The sequence below is a fragment of the Scatophagus argus genome, chromosome 16 (genome assembly GCF_020382885.2).
Source record: "Scatophagus argus isolate fScaArg1 chromosome 16, fScaArg1.pri, whole genome shotgun sequence".
NCBI classification, from domain to species: Eukaryota; Metazoa; Chordata; class Actinopteri; family Scatophagidae; genus Scatophagus; species Scatophagus argus.
The window spans coordinates 9284308-9306005 of NC_058508.1; the positions used below are offsets into that span (position 1 = coordinate 9284308).

At 40.6% G+C, this 21698-nt stretch overlaps 1 protein-coding gene across 3 annotated transcripts in view; it reads left to right on the forward strand.

Annotated features, from left to right (window-relative positions):
- LOC124073672 (alpha-1,6-mannosylglycoprotein 6-beta-N-acetylglucosaminyltransferase B) overlaps positions 1–21698 on the forward strand; it is a 55984-nt gene that overhangs the window by 10041 nt on the left and 24245 nt on the right. For all 3 annotated transcript variants that reach the window (XM_046416074.1, XM_046416071.1, XM_046416073.1), the window contains 6 exons: positions 7311–7455; positions 11771–11880; positions 13330–13403; positions 14502–14669; positions 16048–16212; positions 20484–20653. In XM_046416074.1, the coding sequence (XP_046272030.1) occupies positions 7311–7455; positions 11771–11880; positions 13330–13403; positions 14502–14669; positions 16048–16212; positions 20484–20653 (832 nt within the window). The remainder of the gene's footprint in view (positions 1–7310; positions 7456–11770; positions 11881–13329; positions 13404–14501; positions 14670–16047; positions 16213–20483; positions 20654–21698) is intronic.

Sequence of the window (21698 nt, forward strand, 5' to 3'; positions counted from 1 at the left end):
TTTTATTTCATGCCCCAGCAGTCTTCTCTATGTAATGCATGAAAATGAGTCTACCCTGACATCGCTCCCAGTAAGGGTGTGGGGTTTTCAGGTCTATCAAAGTGGTGAACTTCAGTACTCTGTTTGAAACGACAAATGGGATAACTAATCTGCTTGGAATAGAAGTGTCTCCAACAGCTTTTGCAGATGTTATGAATAGGAAAAACCGACCTTTGCCTGCCGATGGAACTTCACTGGTAAATAAACATGCTGCTGACGGCCTGGCTCTGTGCCTGATAGGGGGGGCGTTCATTGTTCACTCTGTTGCAAGCTCCTGTCACCAGGTGGAAAAAGCAGTGATTTTCTCTCGGACTGTGAGGCAGGTCCAACTACAACGGTTGTAGCCTGCTGATTGTTGTTTTAGACGGCCAGCGACACTTGATGTGATTCCACTGCAAATGTGTTTTCTCTGCTTTAGATTGCTTTGTTGTTTACGGCTTTGTGCCATTCAGCATCTTTTAAAAGGATTTAAATAAAAATATACTTTCGATAGGATTTTGAGAATGAGTGCTTTTTTTTTTTTGCTCGTGGTGTTATTGTTTGGCATTACAAAAGACACGTTTCAGACAGACTGTCACTGTTAAGAAAAATCATCCCATCACTTATTTAAATTGTCTCCTGGGGGAAGCAGTTGGAAATCGAGTGCTTCTAATAGTTTTGATTGTTGTAAATTAACTGCTGCAGAATTATTACCTTTTTTATCTGAGTGTGGCCATGCAGTTTGTGCATGCAGTCGGACATATAAGTGCTAATGGATACAATACTCAGAAACTTAATCGTTTTCAAGTAATTAATGCACAAGCAGCATAGATACTAATTTGAAAAGTGACAACAGACTGTGCTCTATCATTGTATAAAATTAGCATAAAGTGACTGTGATAGGCGGGTTGATTTCCACCAGTGTTTAAGAATATGGTATGTTGTTCATGAGCTGCAAACTGGGTCAGGAAGTTCACTTCCAGACTTGGTTTAGGTAGCATTTTCTATTCTTGATCTTTTTGGGTTTTTTTTTTTTTTTTGCATTCATGCATGAATTTTCTTCTGTGTGAAAACAGGAAATATGTTTATGCAAATGCTCATCATATTTTTATGCACAATCTGAGCAGTGAGAGCATAAAAGAGAATAAAACTGCTAAAATCCCATTCTGGAAAAATGATTGTATGCTGTGACACTTGTGTGTTTCTGGGAAAATTGAGCAATGTCTGTTATTAATGAAGGTATGTTAGCAGTCGTTTAACTCAAATATGAGTCCTCCTTTCTTGACCCTCAAAGTTGCCGGGTATTCTAGGCTGTTTCTGTACCACCCATGAATCAAACATCGAATGACAGCATGATTTTAAAACTGCAGTAAATCAATAGATGTGAGGCTGCAGTGTTTCTGTGTGTTGGTCTATGTGTGCATACTGTGGGGAGGGTCACTTGGGAAAAAGAGATTCAGGTTTTAATTGAAGCTGTGGAGAGCCGTCTTTAAAAAAAAAAAAAAAAAAAGGTGCAGGTATTTTCCACTTTTCCAGGCTGTCAGACACAATAAGAGGCTGGGGCTGCACTGAGGATAAGTGACAGAGGTTTTCAGCTCTAATGCTTTCAGGATCTGGCAGCTCACTCCACATAGGTGCCAAAAAGAAGGGGAAAACTCAATCTTAATCAGCCTTCTCTCTAATGAATATTTGAATTAGGATTGAGAGGACATGGAAAAGTCTAAATGTGCATGTGCATGTAAGAGTGCAGAGCAGGAGTGTATGTATGAGTTTTATCCTGGTGACAGGTGAGATGGAGAGGTCTTACCCTCAGCTCCCTCATTGAGAAAGATGGGCAGCCAACGTGCATATAAGAGTTGATGGGATTTATTTATCTGGCTCTTGGCTTTGCTATCATCAGTTGTTTTGTTATTGAATGAGTTACTTGATTTGGAAACACTGTATTTCCATTTTATTGAATTCAGTGTGGAATAAAATGTACAGCTTTACGATAGATTCAGCCGATGTTGCCACTGGATAAAATGTCTCTCTGTCGTTCATTAGAAAATAGAAATATAAAAATGGTTGGGAACAAGATGGAAAAACAATAATAATTTTTAACCATCAGCGTCTGAACTGAACAACCATCCATTTAATTACATCATGTTTTCCCACAAATACTAACATCACACTTGAACCAACATGCAACATTTTTTTTCCCTCCAAGATCTTCTGTTCTTTATTGTCAATAAGATTTTGTTTGCAAAGTGAATTTCTGTGGATCTCTGTAAATCAGTTGAGTAGAACTAAATAACAGCCGCTGGCTCACTGCTGCTTCTAACTTTGGGGATTTTAATGAAATGTACCGAATCACTGATCACTTTTAGAAGATTCAGTTGTATTGTTTGATTTTGATCCACAAATTCAGTTTGATTTGGGTGTGTAACACTTGCCATTTCCTGGGCCAGTTAATTGGTTCAGGTGAAGGGTCCTCTGTAGGTGCCTGAGGGATGGGCTTTATATCCAAGTGGACTTCTCTAGGGAATGTTTGGAGCTCAATAAAATACTAATCTGTCGGTTGTGTAAAATGCTTTGGCTGCAATGGCTCTGTAAAATGGAGTGAGTAGGCCTATTTAAAAGCATGATTCACAGATGGGAAAATAAAAACCCTGCAAAGGCACAACAGACGATCTGGTACTTAATGTTTAACTTGCAGAGCTGACTAGAGAATGTGTTTCTTGACATTTTCGCGCATTAGCTGACCTCTCATGTATCTAGTCAATAGTGATATTTTATGTAGCTCTCTTTCAATATTTATTGTAGCATAATAGTTATTTTTTGGAGCTGCAGTTGTAGCAGTAAGGCGTGGCTCTATAACAACAGGAGTGGAAGACCACAGGTCGGGGAACAGACTCAATGTGGGTGCTTGGCTGCAGGGCTAAGGTGTATGAACAGCATTCAACCCTGGGTTCTCTCACAATGACTGGCACAATGGCATCTGGTGGAGGAAATCACTAGCTCTTGTGAGCACTTGTATTTAGAACCTTCTCCAGGACTCCAGTTACATAATGGCCTCAGGATCTAATTTGATCTTAAGTAGAACTAAGCACAAAATTATATCTAAGCAACGTCCAGACTTGATGTAAATGATTTTCCCCTCATGTAGGGCTACAGCAGTTTGGGACACACATGTCCAAGCCTGTGGTGGAAGTTACATGAGCTTCATGAACAATGAGCTGGGACTTATCATTTAAATGTGTGAGCAGAACTATTGTCGCCCTGCATCACTTAATGTTTTCATATTGAATTCTTTAGCAAGATCATTTCTTTTTAATATCAGCCACAGTTTACACACATTTACTGCAGCAGCGACACACTGCCAAACTATGTGTTTAGCTTCGTTTGTCAACCCACAGTTTAGTCCACCAAATAATACTTGTTGCCTGGCTTCAATCTCATCTCATGTTGTCGTGATTTCATATTCCAATGAATTTGATTTTCCTTTTTCTGGTCCTTGGTTATTCCTAATTAAAACCCTCATTGGTGCTAAGGGGAAATCACATGACAGGAGTTGTCAGTTTAAGTTGATCCTGAGATTTATATATCTCAGCTTCTTTAAATTGCAAATAGGATTCTTGGAAACTGCTTTGAATTCAAGCACATCGTTAGAAATAATCTCAAGGCTAATTTCAAGTATAAATCTAAAAACATTCCATGTTTATGTGAATGTCTTAACATGAGTCAACATTAGGAAGTGAGTAATTATGACCATAGAAGCATGAGGAAAATATTCATTAGCTTTGGACAGGCACCCCTTCCCTCTGAATGAAACACTGAAAAGCTGTTTAATGCCGTCTCTCCACCAGATAAAAATCCATTTATATTGAAGGTAAGTATTGTGAACATGGTGATCAACGCACACTACTACTGCTACTGTTTACCTACTGTCAGGTAAACTGTCCCTTTCACACAGGTTGGTTCCACATATTTGTTTGGAAATACTGAGTTACACTGTATAGACAAAAGTATTTTGCCTGACCGTTACACCAACAGGGACTTTGATGACATCGCAGTCTAAATACACAGACAGGTTTGCAGCTATAACAGCTTCCGCTCTTCTCGGAAGGCTTTCCACAAGATTTTGGAGTATTTATGTGGGAATGTTTGTCCATTGATGCAGTGGAGCATTTGTGAGGTCAGGAACTGATGTTGGACCAAAAGGTTTGGCTCCAAATCTCTGTTTCAGTTCATCCCAAAGGTGTTGGACGGGGTTGAGGTCGGGGCTCTGTGTGGGCCAGTCAAGTTCTTCCACACCAAACACATCCAATCATGTCTTTATGGACTTTGCTTTGTGCACTGGGGTACAGTCATGCTGGAATAGAAAAGGGCCTTCACCAAAGTTGTGCCACAAAGTTAGAAGCATAGCTTTGTCCACAATGTCTTGGTTTGCTGATTTCAGCCCAGCCCAACCCCTGAAAAACAGCCCAATAAAGATATGTGTCTGAAAACGTTTGTCTATATAATGAACCATGTGACCATGTGGTGACAAGATTGTGGCATAAGTGCACTGTCATGGAAAAAAGTGTTGTTCACAGTTAAAAGGGTTTGTCTATTCAGTGTAAATCTACGTTCTTCATTCTTGTCAACAACTTCTGAGACTTGGCCATAGCCATTGTGTCCCTCTAAGGGCAGTTGTTTATAGGTAGCTGGCCAGTGTTTTGTAGTGCAGGCTACAGTATAAATGGTGATCTAATTGGGATTTGCTGATAATATCGATTGTGCTGTGGCACTTCTGAAATTGAGTCGTTAAATGAGATTAGCGGCTGCTAAATCGCCCCTTTATTAACCAGCAGATGAGGAATGACACTGAGGCTCTACATTAGCACACAGATACCGTCAGCTGCACTAATGTCGGCACACCGGACTGTGCACTGGGAAAAACACATTATCCAATGTTTCCTGAGAGGCGGCAGGAAGCAAGAGTTAAATTCCGCCTGATGTACAGTTGATTGCAAACACACACACACACACACATATATATATATATATATATAAAGCTTGGTTCTAAAAATGTACTGTGTAGGAAGAATGCTTGGTCTCAGTAATGGTGATTTAGGAGCACAATGTGTGCAAGGAGCATTAATGTGAAGAAATGAGAGTTCTTCCCACATTTTAGCCCAGAGGCTTTGTTTAGATTTAGTGCAGCAAGTACACTGCAGCTGATGGAGGATCCTGTGAACTGAGCAAATAGCCTTAGTGTCCTCAGATATACTCAAGAACAAATGTTCATCAGAAGGGCAGAACTATTGCTTATTAAGAATTTTTTGTTTATATGTTTTGGTGCTCAAGTTTTGGTCTTGCTGTTACATATAACAGTTTCAAACAATATCGGAGTATTGATACTTTTTTATAACCATGTCTTTAAAACAGCACAGTAATCTCATTTGATAGTATCGAAAGTACCAAAGTTAAAAGAACAGAAATCAGATTTTCAGCTCCAGGCTGCAGAGACTTTAACAATACTACAAGTGTATGTAATATGTGTTCAGTGACTTTTTTTGCACCGGCGCTTTGTGCAGCTGGTCAATGAATAAAGAATCCCATTGTCCTTATCCTGTTTTTTTGTGCTGAGGACTTTATCCATTTTGCTGTGGTATTGAAAGAGGTATTGAGTATCCTTTTTAATGCTAGTATTGAAATTTTGAATTTTGCTAGTATGACAGCTTTACCTCAGACAGTGATACTTGGACAGTATAGTAATAAAATATCTTGCTTTCCTATCCTGTATCATTCCTCTCTTAAAACGTATTGATAAAGCACTGATTGAAAGGTGCAGGTCTGAAAGGGAATTCATTTAGTGCCTATTGCACTGTCCGTGGAAGGAAAATTTGCTGTGTAACTGATGAATTATTCAAAGGGAGAGGTCTTTAGGCCACATTGACTGAAGATATTCTAAAAATGACTGAAACTGTTCTCAACCAAAGCAGAAAATATGTACAGGCAATAAAGGAAGAAAGATTTAGGGGGATTTCTGGGCTCTCCCCAACACTATTCCCTTTTATGCTGAGGTATACCACTGCAACATTTTTGCTTTCCTTCCTTTTATAAACCTCAATAACACATACACACTCATATATACACACATGTACACGGACCAAGAGCAGTGGGAGATTTTTCTCTTGGTCCTTATTTTATTTACTGGTGATGTAATAGAATTTCTTTTCAGAGAAAGGTGACTTTCACCCCAGGCACAGATAAATGAGCTCTGACAGTAGAAGTGAGTGTGCCCACATTGCAGTTTCTGGAGCCTAATGCAAGTGATGAGGGACCACTGAGAGGTGAGCCTTTATTTTCACTCACAGTCCCCAGGAACAATATGAGGCCGATGTTGTTTTCTGCTATTTTTCTCAGTAGTTCAAACCACACATTCCCTCTCAAATCCCTTGAGAGTCGTTATTTACCTTTGCTCTTTGAATTTTCTTCATCAAAAACGACTTTTTGCTGCACGGAATTGTGTTCACGAACCATTTGGTGATTTTGAACTGTGATGCAATTTGGCATTGATAATTACATACGGCATTGAATCTAGAGCTTAATGTGATCAAAGAAAACAGTGCAGGGTCAGGACCTTGATTCACTAGCGATGGAGTCTGAGACCTGCTTTGACCTTAATGCTTGTAGCTGCAGGCTCTTTAATTGACTAGGTGTTCACTAACAGCATCATTCTGGCTTACCATCAGTCAGGTCGTTAATAATGTGAGCCAAGCAAGAAGACCTAACCAATACCGTCAGGCTAATTTGCCTGTTTCTGTGTTTTGCTGGAAAGCTGGCCTCTGGTGCGCTGCTAGTTTGGTAATGAAGGAAAGAAAATAGAAACCGAAGTGATGTTTTAAAATAAACCAACAGTCAAATGGATCATAAAATGAATGGATTTCAAAAATGACCTTGATTAAATCTGTACTTTGCTTTATATTTGTGAATTTAAAATTCTGGTACAGTAAATCATTTCGGAGAAAGAAAATCAACGGCATCAAGAGCAACAAGAGGTTTTGTTTTGTTCTTGTGTCCTTGTTTTCTACATTACACAAAGTCAAATGTGACTTACACAGAGATGCACTGTACCATGCCATAAAACTGCCAAATTTATACCTAAGCCTTATTTATTTTTTAACTTATCACTTACTCCTTGCTGCTCTTATCTCTGGAATGACTTCTTTCCCACCTTTATTCTTCATCCTCACACTTTCCTATAACTATGATTTATACAGTAATATTTGTCTCACACTATTTGTCTGTGTCTGTATGTTTCTCAGTGCTTGGTGGCCAAGAATCCCGTGGTGTGCTGAGAAAAATCAGTGACATGCTGGAGGTCATTATGAAGAGGATGGATGCTCTGTCTAAACTGGGCAACACCACAGACACCCACAGACTGGATGAGCTCAGCTCGGCCCTGGACAGGTACAGCGTTTTGGTTTCTAATGCCTTACAAATTAGTTTTATATTAGACATTGGTGTCTGAGGAATGCAGCATATGACGTGCATTAACATAGAAGTAGTAGAGAAGGTACTGTGTTCTTTTCATTCTCGAAGAGTAAAGACACTCACTGTTTCAGCTCATCTCAGCCTAAGGAACACTTGTCAAAATCTGTATGTCAGCCATCGAGGTACAAGAGCTTACACTCAAGTTGGTGTGTATTTGGATGTAATGCCTATGTCTGCATTGTCACCATGGGCCTCAGTCCCCACACAATGGGGTCATGGATTGAACATTCATTCTCTTTGTTTTTGGAGACAACGGTGGACAAAAGAATCTCCAAGTCCACTTAGTAGCTCTCCTGGAGCTTTTGGTCATGCAACATGATCACATGCCACATGACATGGCAGAATTTATGCAATTGTATTGCACTTTAAAATGCATAGAAATATTAAAGTTGACATCGGTAATTTCATGGCAACTGTGTGTGTGGTATGGTTAATTTGTCATCAGGAAGAAATATGCATTGGATGTTTGTTGTTTAGAAGACCAATTTAAAACTCATTCATAGTTGGAGTTGTAACCTCTCCTGATATTGTGTTTCTTGCACTGACACTATTGTGGTAATAGATATTAAACAATATAGAAAATAATTATTATTCTAAATGAATGCAAAATTAATTTAAGTTCTTGGTTAAGTTAATTGATCGAGGTAATTATAAGTTGCCTTGTGTTAATGTATGTTCTTTGCAGTGGGAACTCTCGTATTATGCGCGATTCAAAGATGTAAATAATCTGCTTGTGGTGGCTTTACCAAGTCATTACTTGAGTATTCAACTTGCAGTATATGCTGTATAACATGTATGTATTTGATGAATATCCAGGTGCTTTGGCCTCCACACAGGCCTCCTTCTCATAGCCATGACAGCCTGCCAAAAAGGACTTTTTGTTATATTTAACTTCTTTAAAATGACAAAATTGAAAAGTGTTGCGAGTGGTCACTGTCTTGTCATCAGTGCTGATTGAAAGATGGTGAAATATAAAGAGTAGCAGCACAAAGCTGTCAAGGTTGAACTTGAGGCGGTCTGGAGAATATTCTGCCCAGCTCTCCAACTCATCCTGTGCGGAAGGTGAATTTCATTTACATATTAATGGTAAGATAAAAACATGGAGGCTGAAGAGGACCTGAGAGATAACAGTGTGAAGAAAGGAAGCGGGCCAAGTATGGTGCCCTGGGGCATCCCAGTAGAGTTGGTGCATGCTGTGAAAAGAGCCTTGTGCCAACCAAGTGTTGAAGAAGATGATATGTGTTAGAACAAACCCCATCCCTTTCCCTGGGCTACTGGAGAAATGAAAGAGACTGCCATTAAAAAAAGAAAAAAAGAAAAAAGGAAGAGCAAGGGTCTTACTGGACAAGTTGAAGCTGCCAGCCCAGAGTTGCAGGTGCTCTGTGGTTGCCTTGGCAACAGACTTTTTCTTGCCTGCACCTGCTCAAGGTTTGAGGGAAGGAGGCTCCCTCCCTTTCTGCTTTGCTGTTTGTTACACTCCTGTACATCAACAGCCAGGGAATATCTCTTCTGAAATCCACTTTAGTAGAGCTTGCACATGTCCCACACAGTGATGCTAACCACGTCTGACGATATATTAAAAGGCTTTGTAAAAATATTTGCAATATATAATATGTCTGGCCACATGTGTAACTGCTGCCGACTGCACATAATGAATACTGACAGAAAAAGTGCAACGCCTCACCTGAACTGACTTTTCAATCGCCTGGGAGGAAATGTTTATTGTACTCTGGCCAAAACTCTGCATAGAATTATTTTTATCTGCGGTTTGATATTACACTTACAGAATTAGAATTTAATTTTCTCTACAATATGCCCTGTGGTTATGCTCTCAGTCACATAGTTCTAACAGTCATTTAATTGGCCTCTCAGGGACTAAACTAGAAATGCGACAGTGACAAAGGCCAAGTTGATTCTAAAACTTGGTAAAAATGTATCTCAGGCTGATACTTCATGACTTTATTTTATGTCATTTGGCTGATTTAAAAAATAAAAATTAAAAAGATTACAGACTCAAGGCCCGGGCTGACCCCAGAGATCAGTGCGAGGTCTTCATGCAGGAAAACTTTTCTCACCTTTTAGACTCTTAAAAAGCAATTAGGGTGTCCTCTTGCTCTTTAACAGCTGATAGCCTCTCCTGGCTCAGGGTCCCTGCAGTGTAAGCATGGAATGGCTCTCTGTGAGACCACAGAGGTCTGTCTGCAATAATAGACAGTGAAAGCTTTTGTGCCACTGCATACTAATCATTGATCTTGTGTGTGTGTACTTTACTGTACTGTACTGTCAGTGTGTCTGTGTAATTGGCAATTAATTTGTGCTGACCTCCTGGTCTTAAGCATCGAAGAGAAGGCTGAGCTACCACTTGCCTCATTGGCACAATGTGAAAAATGAAATTGCGGTTTAGGACAATGTTATGCATATAGTCACAGCTAAATTGCTTTCCCCTGGCACATACACAAAAATACACACTTCCTCAATGAAATCTGAGTTTTACAGCTTGATCTGCATCCGGCCTGGGACCACTGTTCCATTTGTTGATGCGAGTTTCCCTAGTTTACATATTCTGTGCTGTTTAATGAGAAGTGAAAATCCCAGAAATACTACTACACAGCAAGAGAGGCTCATTAAAATGATTCATTTAAGTGTTTTCATGTAAAATGGCAATGATACAGTCGTTCCACGAATTAATGTTGGTAGATTATAACACAAAAGACATCAACAGATAAGCACATTGTTAAAGTTGTGTAGATGTGGAAAAGTTAATATTAATATTTACTTTTCTCCTTAGTTGCAGTGGGTCTGAATGTGCCGAGTCATGTTACACACTGCAAAGGACTTTCCACCAGCAACTGTAAACATAAAGTATTTACAAGTTTTCCTCCTCTAGTCTTTGTAAAGTGCAACGCATACAATTTATAAGATGATCATTATTATTTTAAATGGAAGTACCCCAATATAACATCATTAAACAAACACAAATATGAAATTAAACCCTAATCTCGTTGTACTGAGTAAAATAACAATAAAGACATTGTGATTCTAAAAGTAGTTTCTATGCAAAAAATTCACAAAAATATTGTATATATAAGTTTATAAGATTGAATATATAAGAATTTAAGATTACGAGCCACGTCTTTTTGTTCAACATCAGTGTCAGACCTCACAAATGCATGGGCGTGAATGGGCAAAAATCCCCACAGAAACACTCCAAAATCATGTGGAAAGCCTTTCCAGAAGATTTGAAGCTGTTTTAGCTGCAAAGGGAGGACCAATTTCATGTTAATGTCTTTTGTATTTAAAATGTGATGTCATTAACGTCACTGTTGGTGTAAAGGTCAAGTGACCCAATACTTTTGTCCATATACTGTATTTGACAATCACAGTCAACCTGAGAGGTTTTGTTTTTTTTTTCCAAACACCAATAGTATTTTTTTTATTTAATTTTATTTTATTTTTTATTGATTTCATTTTTTAGCTGAGATGAGGCAGAAACCATCAATTTATTGCATTTGCGTTGCATTTTAGTATGCTCTCTTCTCCTTTGCACTTTAGAGAGCATGTGTCATGGGCTTGTTTTGCTCTTATAGTTGCTGGGGGTTTTTCTTGTTTTGTTTTTGTTTTTTTTTTCAATGAAATTAGATTCTAGGGTAAAATGACACTTTTACTAAGACTGTGGTCTCGGACTAGATAAAGTTTCAGACCATTTGCTGTTGCTCTGTTTCACTTTTGAATCCGTGACTGCTCTATGTTGTGCATTTCAAACTGTCCTCTTCATTTGTGTTTTACCCCCCAAATCTCCTTCTCCATTGTAAATATTGCTTCCTGATTGTTTTGCCAACAGCTTTTAGGCCACAGAGGTCAAGTGCAGTGAAACACGTTTGCTAACAACCTAATTGTCTTCTGTTTTTATTTCCCCTGGGGACTTGCTTTAATATGCCAAGTTACTTTTTTTATCTCAACAAATAAATTATCTGTCAGTGTTTAAAAGCTTTTTCGATTTCACGCCTCAAGTTCTAGACAATTAGCATTTCTTCCACTACTTCACGCTCGCTGTGAAGAGTGGAAAAAAACAAATACTGTCGGATGGAATGAAGCAATAAAAGAAATGTAGTGTTTCTTCTGAAGGCACCTGATTGCAGTTTGAAGAGAATTACAAGATGGTGGTAGTTGGAATATTTTTAGATATTCTCTTTGTGTGTGTGTGTGTGTGTGTGTGTGTGTGCGCATTCAGGATTCAGCCTGTAGGGCTAGTGGAGCGGATTCAGGCCATAGCCCAGAACATGTCTGACATGGCAGTGAGGGTGGAGCAGATCCTACAGCGCAGCATGGCCAGCAGCAGAGGTACGATTAAAACACACGCAGCCTCCGCACTGCCCACACACATTCCTGTAGAATACCAAATATAGCTGTAGCCCTTCGGATGAATAGCCCCCCTCCCTTCCCGTTCATTTCAAATCCATCCAATCTGGAGACACTTTTCCTCTCTGCCCACATAAGCCCGGCTGTCAAGCCTGGATCCAGTCTGACTCTTGAATGAAAAAATTGTCTCACGTGCTCTTGCTGTTTGATCATATGGAACATGACGGACATTATTGACAGCGCATTACCCATTTAAATAGCAAGCCACTGTTTGTATCAGGGTGGAGGAGCTCCTGTTCAGCACGGTGCTCCTTTGTTGTAGCCATATCATAACCACACAGCTGTAGGATGTTTAAATCATAAAGATTCATTTATCTTTATGATTTGCCAACTAAATGGCATCCAGACCTGTCTGCTTGCTTTATGAGCCTTCGTTCTCAATTTCTTTATTGGCTGCAGAAGTGGAATTGGTCAGCACAATTTAATTCACCTCTCCTGTATCCACCATGTTGAACTTTATGGCAGAAAACTGTTCTGCTCACTGTCTCATTAAAATGCAGTCATATAATTTGTCTGTTGTCATAATGTCTGATATCATTTAAATTAGACTGATCTGAACCTGGCTAAGTTTTGACAGTGGCAAGCAGTACCGCTTTTCATCGTGAGAGGTCTGTCGTTATCATGCTAATCAGACAGAATGGCTGGCAATTATTTGCCTGTGATTGTGCTCTTTGACGCTTGGCAGGATGCTGGCGGAGGAGCTGCAACTGCGCCTTTAATTAGGTCTGCTAGTGCTGGGCTTCATGGAGAAGAAAGGAAGGAAAAGGAAAGGGGGAGATGCGGAGAGACAAAAAGAAAGAGGGCTGTGAAAAGAGGCTGGAAAGATTGGAAGAGAAGAAAAAAAATGTGTGGGGGGGTATGATTTTCATGAATCACAGTAATGCAGTCTGTCTATAGTAAATCCAGTGAGTGTGATGGAATAGAAACTTGAGCCATTCAGCTGTGGAGGCCAAGCTTTTTACAGGAGCTTGTTAGCTAGCTCTACTCTCTAATGTATTTCTGCTCATCCCAAGGGCAGGAGGATATGTGCTTTAATGTAAACGACAAACAGATTTAAGGCCCAGGGAAACCCTGTAAAGATCTGTTTGATCGGTGATCAGTGGGGAAGTTCACAGCTAGTGAATGTATTTCTACATATCATTTGTACAGAGCTGGGTGTTATATCGCAAAATTAAACCTTACATAAAATATTTTGACAGAATTTATAGATAGATACTTTGTCACATTGTATTTTTTTACCTTCCTCTTTACGTTTGACCTTTATGTCTCTCTACTGACTGAAAAAATCCAATCAATGCCGCTTTTTCTCTAGTTTTGTTTGGTCCGTGTAGGTAGCTTTTGATAAATGCCCTGCATTTTTCTTTTCTCCAGTTAGGGATGGAGCATTAGGACAGTGTGAGACTCCTAAAGATCCCCGTTATCCGGACTGTCCCGGCAAGATGGATGTAAGTCTTGGTATCACACTTAAGTCCAAACAAATTTCACACAGAGCAAATAATCAATTGTCCTCTCTTGGTGACTCACCTTGAGGCAACATAAATTTTGTATGAGATAAGAGAATATATGATGGCTCTTCTTGTCTGAGCAATAAATTGTACTCAGAATGACAGAATATAGAAAAGAATAACACACTGTCCATACATATGCTGTACGTGTTACAGCCCAAAGTAGCGAAAATTGCATTGGATTAAAGCAAAAACACTACATCAGGTCCAAAAAGTTCTCTTTCTCTTAACATGTCTGAAAATGGTGAAAATCTCAGGCTTTCAAGACAAAATGTGTGAAAAAATATGCACCATCTGTTCAGCAAATAGCTGTAGGCAAGAGGTGTCACCACACATATGTATAGAAAAAAAAAACACGTATTCACTGTTATTCTTTATCTCACAATCATGTTTTTAGATGAAGCAGGCCTCCAGGCATATGCCAATAAGTCCCACACCATATCAACGCTAAAAACTACCACCTCACGAAAGCCATTTAGCCTTATGCTAGTTCAGCCTGCTAACAAAACCAGACATTTTCAGTATTATTCTTCGTTTGCTTCCTCCACTTGGATGTCCTCTCTCTCTCTCTCTCTCTCTCTCTCTCTCTCTCTCTCTCTCTCTCTCTCTCTCTCTCTCTCTCTGACATTTTTGTCATGTTGCTTTGCTGGATGACCTGGTCCACCTGTGCTGACCACAGAGCATCAAAGGTTCATGTCATTGGCTGAACCCAGATAACACTTTGTTAATGACTGTTTGTTTTGTGTTTTTCCTTTGTATCTATCCCACAATAAAACACCGGAAACATCAAACTGAAGTTGAATTTAAAATGTGACAGCAAGTGCTGTGGGCTGTTCCACACGATTACCTTTTTGTCAGTTTCAAAATGACAAGAGAACATAAGGGACACATTTTAAACCAGCCTGTTATCACATCTTTTTACATATCTAGTCAATTGTGAGAGTTTGGTAAATAACTGAAGGAGTGACAATGACAGAAGCTGAAGCGCTGAAGGAGTATACTTCACGTTTTTGAGGGACAAATGTTTGTGCCTTCCAGTGGATGCGTGCTCGTTGGACCTCAGACCCATGCTATGCCTTTTATGGGGTGGACGGCTCTGATTGCTCCTTTCTAGTCTACCTGAGCGAGGTGGAGTGGTTCTGTCCCCCGCTGGCCTGGAGGAACCAGACTGCCACACCCACCTTGAAGCCTCCGCCCAAAAGACAGGTATATTTTAACCCCGTAACAATACAGTTAGCTGAAGAGCCAGAACAGAGCACGGGGGAACAGGATGATGTAGAGGTGAAATAATCTCCCACAACCGCAGAGACTTTAGTGCAGTTCCTCGAAAGCACCAGCAGCCAATTTGTTTCTAACACCTGTTGCGAGGAGAAGATCCCGAATTGTGAAGATCTCAGCTCAAATTTTAGCTGGCAGTGTTAAGAGCCAGGAGATGACTCAGCTGATGAGGCAAACAGTTGTCTGCACATATCAAGTATTTAGCATTGACAAGTAATCTGAAAGAATGACAAAAAGAGCAGGATGCTGAACACCAAAGTGCTGTAAAAAAAAAAGTACTGTGGCTCAAGATTTGGTAGTTTGACATTGATGAGTTTAAGCACAGCTCTTCTTACTTCATTTTTTGATCAGTAGCTCTTGGGAGAATCTTAATACGCAACTGTACACTGTCGCTCTGGGAGGTGACTGTCACTCCCAGTTTTCTCTGCTGTTTGCCTCCTTGCATCATTTGATTTTTAATTTTAGCACCGTGAACGATGCGCTGTGCTCACAGTCGCTCCTCAAGGTCTGTCCCATCGCCTCTGTGCCTTCCTCCCTCTCTCTCTCTCTCTCCAGATTTAAGTGCAGCCAACATGGCGGGCCCTGAAGTGAATTCAGCAGCTCTGCCTTCTGCACTAATTGTCAGCCTGTATTCACTGAGACTGATCCCAACGCTTCCCTTGGGTACTCTACCTTTTGCTGTGCTGTACACAAGTTGCCCTTGAGAGCAATAATTCACCTGTGAGAGTACAGTACAGCCCTGCATATTGACTTTGCCTTTGAGAGATTCACAGTTTTTATAGTGTCTGTGTATTTGAGGGAGTCAGACAGTTTGTGTGCATCGGTTCATCTTCTATATTTTTTTAAGTCCTCTGTGCTCCTCCATGCAGTTACCCCACTGATTAATACTCACATGCTGGCATTGCAATGTGATGCAGTGATTATAGTGTGCAGAGGAGGAGATGTAAAATGAGAGCACACTATTTATGAGGATGATCCAGGAATCCCACAGGCAACCTGTCTCATACTAGCGGATAACAGAATATGATTGGCTCTCTGTGCTCCATCACCTAAAACAAAACTGTGGAAAACAGCCTTGCGTCTGTTTTGTCTCTTTTTTTTCACTCTGTCATTTCTGCTTCAGGTACAATACATGTAATTATAAATCCGAAAACCAGCCTGTTATTTCGGATTTCTGATTTAGAACTGCTGCTCAAGGTCCACAAAGTAAATGAAGCACTAGTTTATGAACAGATACATCCATGGTCCTCTACACTAATGATAATTACTAGTGATTTATTTATTTATTTTTTCTCTTCACATCCAGGCTGTTTTCCAGTCTGACATTGGGAATCTGCTGGAGCAGGTGGGCACCGGGAAGGAATCGCTGAGCTTCATGAAGAGACGCATACGCAGGCTGGCAGCTCAGTGGGCCTCTGCTGCTCGACGGCTGGATGACAAGCTCCGCAACCACTGGAGAGAGCAGAAAAGGGTGAATATGAGGCGCACTCTGGAGGATAAAAATGTCAGATAAGGAAACAAGTCTGTGTTTTGGTTTCATCTTTTCAAAGAGTTGTGGCTGCAGCACTGTGCAGATGAAGAACCCGTAAGAAGTGCTTTTGCTCAGTTTCGACAGATTTTCTCTCTTGCTGTTCTGTAACTTTGGAAAATGCTTTCCTTAGCTAATAATTTCATGCAAATCTATCTGTTTAGGCATTAAAGAAACCAAAAAGAAAGAAACAAAAAAAAACCCAGGCATTTTGGATCAAACAGTTCCAAACCAGACAGTCATTTAATGCCCACATGCTAGGCTTCTAAGTTACCAGAACAGCTGTGACATTTTGTTGGACTAACATTTCCCTCTTATCTCCAGCTAGTCGGTGGGAATCGCAGAATGTTGAGTAACAGACATAAGTAGATAATGATGCAGAGTTACTCCTAGCAGGCATTGATTGGCTTTGGTGCACTTTCTCCACTGACATTTACAGGGACATTTCCACAAAGTGTCAAAGAGAGCTGCCTGCTGGAGCAGACAAATGATGAAATGGCAGTGACATTAGAGGTCCTCCTGCTGAACATGTTAAAACCTTTACGAGATACTGTACTAGCCTGTATATTGCTTCTTGTAGGGCATTAACCCTCAGGATGGGACTACACACTTAATTTTCAAGGTCTATCACTAAGATTTATGTGAAACAAGAACTCAGCATACAGCATACCCACACTGCCACATCCTTTGATCATCGAGTTATTTTTGTCTTTTTGTGGCTGTTTGATGTGTTGATGACACAGTGGTTTGTTTAGTGTTGAAATTGTGTTGTGTCGTGCTGCTGCCTGCAGGGGCGCCATTGGTCGTCTTCTGGCTTGAATTGCTCAGTTTGGTAGTCCAGGGTATAGTGGTGAAAATAACCGAGCGGTGGTCGATACAGTCATTTCAACAAGTTCACTTTGTTTCGGACCTGGGGAGACTAAGAGTATGAAACAGATTATTGCAAACACTGAAATCATCCTCAGCCGTATCACATGACATCAACACCACCGCACTCTCAGTATAGACGAGCTGATGCTGGTGAATAATGTGTGCTGCTTTTAGTGTGGTTCTCTACCTTATCCACTCTACACAGACATGTATATATGTATGAAGGTCCTTATCACTGCGTGACATGTGGGTTCACTGACAAACATATGACTAACGCCGTGAAATCTTTGCTCGCACAATAACATCCTATCAGTGACTCAGAGAACTGCTACTTAGTACCCACACTGTAAGTGAGGGGTAAATGGATGCCTACAGCAACTGGAGAGATGAAGACGAACACGTGAACACGTGAAATTATGGACAACAGTGTTACAGAATACACACTAACCAGAAGGACATACCAGGGAGTAAAAGTCTGGATATCTCTGCCTCTTTTGGTTTGATCTTGACCATTTTTTTCTGCCTCTTGTGAGCCCATAAATGTATTGCAAGTGAAATCATTATTATTAGTAGTAATGTAGTTATGTAATATTATGTTTAAGTCACTCTTTTTAAGCATTAAGTCTCATATCAAAATCAGCAGCCTGCCAAGAACATACTATTTATTCAACACCTGCAAACAAGCAGCACTGCAGGGAGAAAATATACGGTAAATAATTTGCGTGTGTGTGAAATGATTCATTAGAGAAGCCACAACAAAACCTTGGGCCAGTTTGTTTTGCATTGAATCCCCTTCACCTTCTGACCATTTTTCAACTTGTGTGTGCACATATGCATGAAGTGTCATGTTAATACAGCACAGTGTCATTATGAAGGGTTGCATCTCATAGTGAAGTGGCTGAGCATTGTTCTTTAGATGCCTGTCTCACCTAATTGTTGTACTTGTGCCGACATGTGGACAGCTCTGCTTAAGTCCCTCTGTGGCTGAAAAAAGGCTTGATTCTCCAAAAGCTTAAATGAAACACGAGAAATGAAAGAGATTCGTTTGTAGTGCTTTGCTCTTTGTAAGCAAGCTGACAGTATCCTGGCGTTCTGCTGTGTGTGTGTGTGTGTGTGGATTGATCAGTTTCTGTCATTGGCCGGTTTTTGGATGGATAAATCAAAGGCCATTCTGTAAATAACATCACACTCGTCCTAAATGCCTACTTCTTCCCCACTGTGGTGGTGGTGGTGGGCTTTGTTTGTTCTAACAGTGTGTTTGTCATGTTTGCTGTCCATTAACCAGACCCTGCAGGCTTGGCTTTCGTCACTGAAACACTGAGCGCTGTTGAGACAAAGACATGGACAGATTTGCAAAAGAGATGTTTTGTGGAACTCTCATCTCTGGCCAGCCTCTCTCTATTCTTTTTACCGCTTGCTGTTTTGTCCTGCTGTTGTTATTTGCTTCTCACATTCAAGTTGGTGTTCATGTGATGTTTGAATCATTTTTGCTGGTCATGAACATGACTTGAACTTTCTATGTTGCACAAACTCAAAAAAAACAAACAACAAAAAAAAAACACATTAGCTTTTACTTTTTTTAATCTAACATGTGGTTTGTCCTGCACCAAACTTTCACGTTCACGGGGGGAAATTGCACTGCCAATATCAGTTTCTAGGCTAATTAGTAAATTAGCAGCTCATCTGCGACACATTTAACAGCACACAAACGTACCTGCAGAGGTCTCTTTGGCCCATTAACATGCTGGTGTCATCCTTACTCTGCAGTACCGCTGTCAGCACACAGACTGTTTCCCTGTCGATTTGTGTTTCCCTTTACGTAAATCTTACCCCTAAAACCCAAACAGTCATCTTCTGAGTTGCTTGGCCTGACCCCAGACTTAGGGGACCGCTGTGGGAAATATCATTTTAATAGAAAGGAAGCACTATTTGAAGGAGGAACACACTTTGACACCAGACTTGTTCTCAGCCTGCCAGCTGCTGTCAATCAAACGCAGACCCCGACACACCCCTGCAGCTCGCTGAGAGCAAAAGCATTTCTAATCATTCCCCAGCTACTTTTTTTTCTTTATATTGCTACTAATAAAAAACACTGACATTACTTTTGACTTAGTGTGATTTTATTTGGACTTTAAACCTTTCCACAGTCTGACATGTGTTGCTCATATGTGAGGGCTGCACTGCAGGCTAAACAGTTTTGTGGCTCACACACGAGGGAAATCCATTGTGTCAGCAGTGCAGGAGATGAAATTTGGTGTGTGATATTGAGTCATTTCCAGTCCTAAGATTTAAATCTGAAATCCAACCAGCTGAAATCCAATTTAGCTCAGTCAGATACATGGCTGATCCTGATCCTGTATGTTCCCAGCATGTATGAAACATGAGGAAAGTCTACATGCTGATATGATCTGACGCCTCTCAAACGTCAACATTTTAACATCCTATTTCTATTGAATTTCCCTCAGGATCAATAAAGTATCTATCTATCTATCTATCTATCTATCTATCTATCTATCTATCTATCTATCTATCTATCTATCTATCTATCTATCTAACAAACAAGCATTTGATCAGTGCATAGAGTTGCGTACTGGATGCATTTGGGATGCTGTTATCAGAAGAACCCTAATAAAATAAAACATAAATCGGCATCTGTACTTGTACCTTGGGGGACAATGTATAAACATTTCTGTTTGCCAATTGGAGACAAAAACTAAGGCTTCAGAAACGTTCATCTCACTGTCACACTAAACAAATCCGTGAATAAATTTGCGGTCTAGTAGACTAATAAAATTGTCTTTTGTAGTTTTTTTTTTTTCAAGCCAAAAGTCGTGGAGAAAATGCCATTGGGTGAAAAATCAAATATCATTATACATTTAACAGTCTGGAAATTCCTCTCTTCCCCATCAGCAATTAAACCACTCCTGTAACGCTCTGCATATCAATTAGCCGGCAGCAGGTCAATTTTCATTTCAGCTGAATGCACAGTTGATTGTATTTTTTTAGGCGTTGCATCAGTGGGGATATGCTGTCACTCTGCTTTCTCACTTTCATTAGATTCTCAATTAGATTTAAAATTTGACATCACTGATCCATGCCAAATATTAATATGTGAATTCTATGAAGCGTTTGGTGAACATTGCCTACACAAAATCTCAGTAATTCACCATGCCGACTGGAGATTGTCTGAATTTTAAAATCTAAAATTACTTGATATATAAAGGCTTGTTCAACGCAGAAATGTTTTACCAAATAAGGCATACATTGCATGAGCCAAGCTCCATCTTGTAGTGCGCTCCATCTTCTCTCGCTTTGACTGGTCTTGCTTTTTCTTCTGCTTTCAGATTTTAGTTCATGTGGGCTTTCTGACAGAGGAGTCTGGGGACGTCTTCAGTCCCAAGGTACTGAAAGGCGGTCCTCTGGGTGAGATGGTGCAATGGGCTGACATCCTCACCGCCCTCTACATGCTGGGACACAACCTCAAGATCTCGGTTTCTCTCAAAGAGCTGCACGGGTAAGTTTAGGCTTGACTTTTTCTTCTCTGGTCGTGTTCTTTTCGAGAAGTAGGCGGAGCTGCAGTCAGTGTACATTGTTCGGCTTCGTGTGGTGATGTTTGGGGCATCTTTGCAGGAGTCATCTGTTGTTTTATGAAAATGCAAACCATTAACAATTCTCTTCGCCCTTATTATGTTGAATGAAAATGGTTTGTGGTCCGCTGAGCTGCGAGTGATGAGCAGCCCAATCGGAGTTGTTTTCGATCACCTGGCCACACTAAGATAAGCTATCTCTCCTGTCTGCAGAGTGTCGTTTCAGCCTGAGGGCTTGACAGCATCTCTACAGCTTGTGCTCCTCCTTCCTGCTGCAGCTCACTCCAGGGTGATAACAGGCTTGTTGCTCGTCATCACAAGCATAAGTGCTCAGTGGACACGCAAGCGCACGCGCGCGCGCACACGCACAAAGAATATAAGACTATTGATTGTCACACTGGCGTGGTCAGAAAGCAGACAGGTCCACTCCTGCCTTGGAAATTTCCTCTGCGCCGCGATCTTTCAGAGTTGCTCCGGCTTCACACTGGCTGGTCAGGAAAATGACCGTGTATAAGACGAGATCTGCTGTCAGTTCTTTTCTGCCTGTGGGTGGTGTGAAGCTGGAGCAGACTGGCTGACGATAATGTGTGCTTGTTATTGAGCGCTGTATGTATCCTCTGCTGTAGGGAAGAGGTAAAGACAACGATGAGTTAGAACAGCCCTTTGATCTTAAATTTCGGCTGCGAAGAAAAGCTTGCTTTGATACGAACCGAGTGGGGAGATCAGTGAGGTGGGGAATATGCCGCAGTGGGAATGCTTCTGCTGCCCTTGCTATTATTTACCCCACTAATTGGTGTCATGGCGTATTGAATCACTGCAGTCTGTCTCCACCGGGAACACCCTCAGAAATGTTTAGGAAGGTGTACAAGTTTTGACAGACCTCTCTGGGCTCGTACATTTCTATAAGGGTGCAGTGGTGTTCCATTAGGGCTGATATTGGTCTATTCATGAGGACATGAAATGTCCACCTTC